Genomic DNA, 10,284 nt, shown 5'->3' with positions numbered 1-10,284 from the left:
ACCACAGCACAGGCTGAAGTTTATTGAGTGCTTATTTTGTGCCAGGCTCTGAGACAAACACTTCATTTGCGTTCGTGCTGTCCTTTCACTCCCCATGAAAAGTTTACACATTAATCACCCTTACTGCCTCCCACTGACCAAGGATAAAGTGAAGTCTAAAGAGGCTTATGCAGTCTCTCAAGGTCACAGAGACAACTGGGAAGTGGCAGAGCTACACAAACCCCAGCCCCATTGACTCCAGACTGAGACTCAGAGTCCATCACACTCAAGAGAGCTTGTGTGGAACCTGTTTTCACGGCTAGCGCATATGCTGAGAGGAGAGGGTGTCGTGAGTGCCATTAGATTTTCCTGCCTGCGGGCAGGCATGGGCTCCACTGACAGCTCCACGGTACCTGCCAGTGATCAGATGGGCGCCCCTTTCTGAGCGCCAGAGTGCCACCTGTTCGCCCCAAGTGCTGTCCCAGGCTCCAGCCGCGGCCTCCCCTTCTCTATAAACACACCCATCATTGCTAGCCTTTCCCCAGCCCTGTCGGAATTGTGTTCATTCTCACTAAGCTGTTAGCAACTGACCATGGCTTGTGGTTTCCTTCTCTTTTGTGTATCTTTTTTTAATATGTGTTTATTGATTTTTAACATTTATTTTACTTTATTATTTAGAGAGAAAGAGCAAGGGAAGGGGGAGAGAGAGAAACATCGATGTGAGAGAGACACTGATCAGCTGCTCCTGATTGGGGGTCTAGCCTACAACCTGGGCATGTGCCCCGACTGGGACGAGAAACAGGGACTTGGCGCGTGGGCTCACACTCCACCACGGAGCCACACCCGCCGGGCTAGCGTGTCTTCTAATGAAGGGCTTTTGGAGAAAGTGCCGTTGAAACCATAGGAATGACTCTCATGGTAAAATTTCAGGTACATTATGAGATTCTTGAAGATAAACTCTGGTGAATCTACATGGACAAAGCATTTTTTGAACCAATTATGATGAGCTTGTGGTGATGGTGGGTGAAGATGTTATAGTGAAGTGATATAAACAAAGCAATTCTTTTCCTTGATACTTCACTGAGTGTCAATATTTTACTGCCCTAATCTCCTTTTCCAGGTGAAGTCTTTTAAACTCAAAGACTACCGTCTCCTCCCTAACCTATTAGTGAATGTTAAGGCTTACATAAATAACCCCTATATTTTCACCTAAATTTATATTCATTAAACTGTAAACAAAAATTAAATTAGGTGTGACTTTACAGCAACAATGATAAGCAACAAAATTTGTTCATGCTCATTAATCTGTTGAATTGGAAATAACGGACTGAATTTTAAGTATGCTATAGAAAGCATAGGAATTTTGGTGGATGCTTATTAACATTTAGGCTCCAACTAACATGTAGGCCTCAGAAGACACTTATGAGAGAAATGGGGACCACTGAGCTGGGTGTTTCAGCTGCTCTTCACTAAGGGTTTGTCCTTGGACTTGGGGGCAACCCAGAGCATGAGAGCATGCTGGAATGCATTTCTTCTCTCTCCTACTTCCCTTCTTCCATGAAATATCATGCCAGGCACTGTTCCATGCTGATAAAAGAAAGATAAGCAGGGATTCTCACTGAAGTGCCAAAGAAAATAAACAAACACAGTGAATTAAGTGCTAAAATAGGACACTACACTTAGAGAGGAGGAAACACCTTGTTCAAGTATTCAAGGCGAATTTGACATCGCAAAGGAGAGGTCATTCCACATAGAAGCCTTTTAAAGAAAGACCCAGGGGGTTAAGGAAACCTGGTGTTTGCTGAGCATCGTTCCATGTCTGGCCTGGCTGAAGTTCAGGGTCAAGTGGAGGCAGGTAAGGTTGGCTGAGGCAGACGTGAATGGCCTCACATGCCACCTTAAAGAGGTTGGACTTAGTCACATAGACAATGTGGAGCTATTGGGAAGAAACCTAGATATCCCCAGCATTTGGACTAAAATGATTTCAAGGTATACCTTGACAAGAATAACATAGCATTCCAGTTTAAGTCAACTTTGTTCTTAGCTAACCATCTGTATTCATCAGTTTCAAGCTGTATCTAATGGGAGACTCCTCTCAGCTGATATTAGGAAGCACAATGTGGAAAAAAAGAAAAGATCAAAGGGCTGCTTTGGTTGGTGCAGAAAGCTCAGCCCTTTCTGTAAACTGTTCTAGAGAACAGTTTGCAAATCAAAGTTCTATGTTCCCCAAAGTCTGAATAACTGAAGGATCACATCGATATTATCTTTGAAGGGAGCCCTTCTTCTGTCCAGTACAGCCCCTTCCGTGCAGCCTCACACAGGCCATGGTGTCACCTGAGTCCACTCAGTGGGAGGTATTTACACTCCACTGCTGTGCAACAGGCTCCTTCATCAGCACCTTCCACATTATGATAAGCAGGCATCCCTCTGATTTAAGCAGGATGGTTAGGAATTAACCAAATCAGTATTATAGCTCTCGCGGCTCCTTCTGTTCACCTTTTCGGTTTCCTCCATCTTTCCATAGGGCCGACCCTCCCCTCTGCTGTTTCCATGCTCCCACAGGCATGCCAATGTGTCTGTGCTGCCTCTTGGAAATGTGGTCACCAGGAAGAGGTACATTTCTTTGGCTACTTCTTGCCTCCCATTACAACGGATGCATTTTTTAAATAAATGAGTTTATCATGAAAGGGCCTCGTCAAGGGCTTTATCTGGTGAGTTTTGCCTTAAAATATAGACGAAAGAAACACCTATGAAACAGAGTAAAAATGGGCTTAAAAAGCAGCTCAGTGTTAGTTAAGCCACACACTGCCTCATGGTTTGATGGAGAGCGGACATGTTACATCATAACGAAACTGATATGCTGTCGAGACTGCCAGTCTTTCCTCTCCTCGCTGCCACCCCCACCCCCCACCCGTGGAAAAATAAGAACCTTGGACAGTGAGAGGAACATAGCTAGGCTCAATGTTTGTGGAGCGAATAACGTGGAAAGCCACACGCCAAGAGGAAAAGGAGGTATCTTTAGTTTGAGGATCTCAGATGTGTCTACTGACTCAAGGAGCTTCCAGTCTTAGGAAATGCAGGCCCTCAGGCTGGGCAAGCAGAGAGGTCCCTGCTTCTTAAATGAGCTTGACAAGCGGATGCAGTGAGTGGAGACATAAGGTAGTCCAGGAAATGTGTGAGACATCTAAGTGAGGCCATTCCTACTGGCCCTCCTATAGGGGCCTTGGTTTGGGGGCAGAAAATGGATGTGTGCTAAAATTTATTACTTCCCATGGAGGTGGTGGGGTGGGAGGGAAAGACGCTTCAGGACCAGGTCATGCTGGAGCCTCGGCTTCCCCATAACCCTTTAGGGGCTGATACCTCACGGTGCTCCCGCTTTGACACGCTGCCCCAGGGCATGCCGGTCCAGCTGTCCACACAGAGATGCTCTTTCCCCCTCCACTCTGCTCCCCTTGTCATTGTCATTGAAAAAACATTTTAAGCCTGGCTGGTGTGACTCGGTGGTTGAACTTTGACCTGAGAACCAGGAGGTCATATTTCAATTCCTGGTTAGGGCGCATGCTCTGGTTGTGGGTTGCTGGTGGATCCCCAGTAGTGGGTATGTAGGAGACAGCCAATCAATGGTTCTCTCTCATCATGGATATTTCTATCTCTCTCTCCCTCTCTCTTCCTCTCTGAAATAAAAAAAAATACATTAAAATAAAACAGTTTAAAATGACATGAGCAGAGAATCCTATTAATAATAGACAAACATGGTGATTGACCGTACCTTCGCTATGCCTCCCATAGGCTAACCAGCACAATATGCAAATTAACCACCAACAAAGATGGCGGCTAATTTGCATACTGCAGGCAGGGCGGGACAGCGCCATCCCGCCTGCCCCACCACCACCTGGGCCTGCTATTTGCGACCCAGGGCAGTAGGGCGGGACAGCGCCATCCTGCCTGCCCTGCCGCCATCTGGGCCTGCTATTTGCGACCTGGGGCGGTGGGGAGGGACAGCGCTATCCCGCCTGCCCTGCCGCCATCCAGGCCTGCTACCTGTGACCCGGGGCAGCAGGCGTCCGTGTGCGACCTGACCCCGGGCGGCTGGGCAGTGCAGCAGCGATTGGCCAGCCCGCCCGGCCTCCATCCAGGCATCCTGTGTGCGACTTGACCTGTGGAGGCCGGGCAGGGCAGCAGCGATCCGCCAGCCCGCCCAGGCGTCCCCTGTGTGACCCGCCCATGGCGCCCCGTGTGCGACCTGACCCAGGGTGGCGCCCCAACCTGCTATCAGCCCTGCCGTGTGCACGACCCGGGGCGGCGCCCCAACCCCCAGATCGGCCCTGCCGTGTGCACGACCCGGGGAGGCGGGACAGGCACTGAGGGATCGGGCCTGCCATCTGCCACCTGGGAAGCGGGCCTAAGCCAGCAGGTGGTTATCTCCTGAGGGGTCCCAGACTGTGAGAGGGCACAAGTGGGGCTGAGGGACACCCCCCTCCCTCCCCCACCAGTGCACAAATTTTTGTGCAGCGGGCCTCTAGTCCTATTTAATAAAAGGTTAATATGCAAATTGACTGGACAGTAGAATGACTGGTCGCTATGACGTGCACTGACCACCAGGGGGCAGACACTCAACGCAGGAACTGCCCCCTCGTGATCAGTGCACTCCCACAGGGGGAGCCCTGCTCAGCCAGAAGCCGGGCTCATGGCTGGCAAGCGCAGCAGTGGTGGCTGGAGCCTCTCCCGCCTCCGTGGCAGTCAGACATCCCCCAAGGGCTCCTGCACTGTGAGAGAGTGCAGGCTGGACTGAGGGACCCCCCAGGTGCACAAATTTCGTGTACTGGGCCACTAGTATTTTAAATAAAAAGAATTGCTAACCTAGGGTCGGTGAAATCTAGCTCTGACTCTTTGAAAAGCTAGGGAAAAAGTCAGCACTGAGATTGAGCCCCTTAAGAGGTAAGTCACTTTGGGGGAGCGTGTAGGAGGGAGGCATGGAAGGTTGTTTCTTGAGTGTGTGTACCTGTGTGTGTGTGTGTGTGTGTGTGTGTGTGTGTGTGTAGTCAAAGGTTCACTGGCATAAACAACTCAAGAATTCAACAATTTCTCCAAAAGTGCAGGAGATAGATCTAATAACCAATGACATGACAGTGTTATCCCTTTTGGAAAAATTACTTCATTTCTATATTGATTTCTTTGAAAGAATTATTGAAAAATATACAGAATTACTTTCTTAACTACTGACCGGAAAGACCAAGCAATACTCACATCAATTGATTATTTTAATGTCAAATGTTTATTTCTATGCCATAGTCGCCTCAGCACAATTTGTAAAAGGAATCCAAAAAAAAAAAAGATTTTTTTTTTTGTCAGGATATTTTCTCTGCAGATATAAGAAAGAAAACAAACACCTTGGTACCAGAATTACCATTCCTTTCACATCATTCTAATAAATTGCATCTAAATATTTTCCTTGGATATCATTTTTTTTTAGGACAGAAAAATATCCACAAGGGGGGAAAAGTTTGGATTCATTAAAATAAATTTGGGATAGTCTTTGTCAGACAATATATCTAGAACATCTTTGTTTTGGTACACTATATCACTAATGGTCATATTCTTATTAGTTAATATAATAGGCATACTTTATTACATAAAACAAAGTGCACTGAAAATGAACAATGTTAGAAACAAACTGAAATTTGGTGTATCTTAAATCTTCCGGTGACTAGACATTAGCTGAAGCGCTGGTATACAAATTTTCTATCAATACAAATGCAACTCTCTTCTGTGATGAAAATACACTTATTAGCTTAGTTCTTTTTGCTTTAGCAGATAGGGCATCCAATACAACTGAAACAACCTGATAACAAATGGTTTTTGTTTTTCCAATCAGAAGGAATGATCTGGTTTCTTAACTGGCTCCTGCACCCAGGGAGCCAGAAGAGGGCATTTACTCTTTAAATATAGTTCTCTTGTCTGATTCGAGACAGAAATCCACCAAGTCTCTTACAGCGGAAGTGGGCACCACGCCTCAGATCACGAGGCCCGCCGAGAAGCCGGGCGGAGCGCTGCTGCGCTGCAGGGTGGTGGGCCCAGCACCTAGAAGACAGCGTGGTGGTTGTGCACAGAAATCCCTTCAGCAGACTCAGGGAAAGGATGACAGTTCTTTAAGTTCATGCACATTTTATTGAGTAGTAATATAAAATGCTTTTTCTTTTTCATTGTTACAAGTGCATGCTTTGATTGCCAACATTTCAGAAGTCAAATTACAAAGGCAAGGCTTTAGGCTGTAGTGAATTACTTGGGCACTTATACAATTGTTAAAAAATATGAATGGACTTTTGTTGTTGTTTTCAGAATGAACCAGTTGTAACCCGTAACTGATATACAAAGGGAAAAAAGTGAAAAAAGTACATAGTTTGTGGCACATGACAGAACAGAACAAAATAACTAAATCGTTATGACATTGACAGTTACCATGCATTTAGAGTTTCACATGTAACTACAAACTTATTTAAATTTCACAAGGTTGCTAAACATGCTAACCATCTATATGTGCACTGACAAGCTTATGTTAAAAACTTTTAAGAATACTCTCCCCCTTTAGATTTTTCAAAGCTTTTTTTGATTACAAAATTTCAAAGGCATTAAGCATTTTATAGAATATAAAGTACGCCAGTATACATACATTTCCAGTATATGTCAGACCACTAAGCGCATTACAGTCCCATACAGGCCGATACAGCCATTTTTTTTTCTTAAAAAACATGCATAGGCAGGTTTATTTTTACAGAATATAGATGCTTTATCACTGTACTTAATATGGTATCTTGTTCACTATACTTAAAAATGCACCACTCATAAATATTTAATTCAGCAAGCCACAACCAAGACTTGATTTATCAACAAAACCCCTAAATATAAACAGCAAAAAAAGATAGATGTCATTATTCCAGTTCTTTAAAACTTAAAGAAAAGAAATGAAAAGATATTCATTGCGAAATTAATAAGTATTATATTGAAAGAAGGGCATTCAAGCACACTAAAGAAACCTGAGGTAAGCATAATCTGTACAAAATTAAACTGTCCTTTTTTGGCATTTTAACAAATTTGCAACGTTCCTTTTTTTTTTTCTTTTTTTTTTTTTTAAGACTGCCTAATTCATTTTATAGCCATTGTCTGACAAGAGTAGCAAAACATTATCAATAAATAGTCCTTAGTTTGTACATCATTTTGTTAAAAATGTTTGATGTCATCCATTTTTAGTGCTGCAACTGTAAACGTACACTAGAGTAAGAAATTAGACAAAGTTTTCGTGTCCAGTAACATAATGAAAGACCTTGCATTACTCTATCTAGGAGTCCCCAATGCAGGAGGAAAACAAGTTCATACCCTAACATTGCCGTATATACTAGCATTAGCTTTCTTTTTTTTTTAAACTTGCTTTTCCTATAAGCATTTTTAAAAGGTATACCAAAAGAGGTGTTTAATCACCACCCTCACCAAAATATAGTTTATTATCTATCTCCCCCTCTTTTCTAATGATAGTGTAAACTGGATCCAACTCCTGGCCCCTACAGCAAGTAAGCTATCTTCAGAGGCAAGAACATACAACTGCCAATATGCAGCAACCCCACCATGCCCTGCAGCTCGAAAAGGAAAGAAGGAAAAGAAAGGAAAGAAAGAAGGAAAGGAAAGAGTGTACAGGGAGTGGTCACTGAATGTTGCTGCTATTACTGCCGTTGCTGTCCGTGCCGTTAGTCTCTGAGGCGAGAGCCTTGTTGATGGAGTTGAGGTTGGCGTCGGAGGGCATGGCGTCTCTGCGAGGTGGCATCCTCTCGTTAATTCGGTCTAAGCCCTTGGCCTCCTCGAAGCTAGTGATCTTATGTTGTGGTGAAAATCCTTTGATAGCTAAACAGAAAATCATTAAGAAAAAGAAAAACTGGGTTAGCCAGAAGACGACCGAGGGCACCGCTCTCGCATCAGGTGCTGTTAGAGGTTTCGCAGTGAGAGATGGGAATCCTTTAGTAGAGAAGAGTGACGGGATCTGAGCACAACACAACGGCCTCCTTACCATCCCCGCGGATAACCAAGGGTTGGGAAACAGCCAATGTCTCTTGCCAAGCAAAACGTCCTCTTCAAGTTAGTGAGATGGAAGCACGTCTCTCTTCTTCACGGGAGTTTACATAAACAAAACTCAAAGCGGACATGGAAAGAGGAAAGTGCTACCAGGGCCAGGTTTCTAGAGCCAGCACGTATCAACGGGCCACGTTAGTGGGGTTATTGCACCAAACGCCCTGACTTTGACCGGAACACCGCGTGCTTTTACTATTCCATTCTGCTAGCAACAGCAAGTTCAATAGCATCGCTGAGGTAGGTACATCTAACATTCTGGTAAAGAGCTTAGAGCAGAAGCTAAAAGATAAAAGGCATTAACTTGGGGGCATTTCCATGCCATCTCGGAATCCCAGAAAGACTTCCTTGACAAACAACTCAATGATGGCATGAAAACAATAAAATGAAAAGCTCCTGTGTCTCCACTCAGCTTTGGGAGCATGTGGAGTGGGCCCAGAGGTGAGAGGGACTCAGAAAAACCAAGATCAGATCACTACTAAGTAGAAAACGCTCTCTGCCCTTCAGCAGTGAACAGGCCAAACTGATGTCCATCTGGTATCCATTCCTGCCCGAGGCAAAGAAAACTCTTTCTTGGTAGATCAATGTAGACATGAGTGATGGTTCAAGCATCACGCGAAGAAAGTACCTTTCACAATTTTTTAGCAAAAAAAGAGTAAGACTAGTTTTGGCCCCATTCAATGAGTTTTCAAAGGGGGGCATTGATAGCTGATTTTTTTTCCCCCCCAGCAAACCTTAGTGTGCTCTGGAGACAGATAAGGCATATCTGTTCTAGAAACGAAATGATTTCTTCAGTGGGTGCACCAACAAGTTAGCTGAAAGTCAAGTACATAAATGGGGAACCAATGACATCAGTTTGCTTTACTCCCTGTGAAGTGCAAGCCAGGTACCCAAGGGCCAATCGCCAATGCCAAGTTAGGCTGCGTCTCCGTGGCTGATTAAGGACAATTTCATGGCACCTTTATCCTTCCCACCTTATTTGGAAAAAAAAGGGAAGTGGTTTCAAGCTGAAACTTTGCCAGCCACTCCTACACAAATGTGCGGTGCCTTTGATTAGTATGGATGAGATTCTTAAAAGATACACACAGTTGCTTCTAAACTCATTAAGCGATGAGAAATAGCTTGCTCCCCCCTCTGCATTTTAAAGGTTAGCATCATGGTGATTAGTCAACTATGAGAGGAAGAAGATGGGGAAATGGGGAAAGACCAAGGCCCAAAGCAAAGCTTCTTAATTCTTCTCTAATTTAGTAATAAATTGCAGGATAATAGAGCTGTCTAATGAGCACCCACCCTGAAAACTAACTCAATTATTTTGAGAGACAAAACAATGGCACAAAGTGGTACTCTATTCTTTTTCTAAGCCACTGGGAATACCATTTCATCAGAATTAATAAGTATCAAAAGTTCATCATCATGATTAATTTTATTAATTTCAGTGATAAAAGTGGAATCTCTGGGTTTAAAAGCCAATAAGATGGGAGCATAGAAATTCAGGCTCTAGTTAGGACAATGCAATATGGTCAGAATGGGGCTCCGTTTCTAATCGCCCCTGTCTAGCCTGGTACGGAAGAATGTGCTCTGCTGTAGTTGCTGGTCAGACAATGGGTATTAGCAATTTACATTGGTAGTGTACTTAGCACAACACAGAGTCACAGAAACCACAGAAAACAGCCAAACTATCCACAAGAATGCACACTGCAGATTAGAATGTGCCGAGAGGAATAGAGAATTCCCACATAAATAGCAGTTTATTCACTGCTATTTAGGAAGCAGTTGTATTTTCTCTTACGTTGCTATCATTTCCCCTACTACATCCGAATCATGTACAAATTAAAGAGTCTAAAGTGGCACTTTTAAAACATCACATCAAAGGGCCAGATGCACACAATTTGGGGAAAAACAAAGAGTTATCTTTGCAAGAGCAAAATACAACTGAAGAATTTTGTTTTAAAGGGGAACTTCAAATTATTCTTTTTACAATTTCCAAAGGGTAGGTGTGTGTAATATTAAAAACCGTGTTGATATGCAGTTCTCTCATAACTATATACTTAAAAAGCACTTAACTCAAAACTAATTGCTAATGGATCAAGTCTAGTGTCCTTGAGCAGTGCCAGGACACGGTCGGTGATAGACATGACTTGATTTCCCCTGCAGCACCTCGCAGAGGGCCTGGTGCAAAGCAGACACTCA

The 10,284-nt window shown here is 44.0% G+C and overlaps 1 protein-coding gene across 4 annotated transcripts in view; it reads right to left on the bottom strand.

The window, feature by feature from the left end:
• Positions 1-5,231: 5,231 nt before the first annotated feature.
• PPP3CA (protein phosphatase 3 catalytic subunit alpha) overlaps positions 5,232-10,284 on the bottom strand; it is a 316,528-nt gene continuing 311,475 nt past the window's right edge. For all 4 annotated transcript variants that reach the window (XM_059664486.1, XM_059664514.1, XM_059664495.1 and 1 more), the window contains one exon: positions 5,232-7,872. In XM_059664486.1, coding sequence (XP_059520469.1) covers positions 7,676-7,872 — 197 coding nt within the window. In that variant the 3' untranslated portion in view covers positions 5,232-7,675. The remainder of the gene's footprint in view (positions 7,873-10,284) is intronic.

This window comes from Myotis daubentonii, chromosome 1 (assembly GCF_963259705.1).
Source record: "Myotis daubentonii chromosome 1, mMyoDau2.1, whole genome shotgun sequence".
NCBI classification, from domain to species: Eukaryota; Metazoa; Chordata; class Mammalia; order Chiroptera; family Vespertilionidae; genus Myotis; species Myotis daubentonii.
This window is presented reverse-complemented; position numbering and strand designations above follow the sequence as displayed.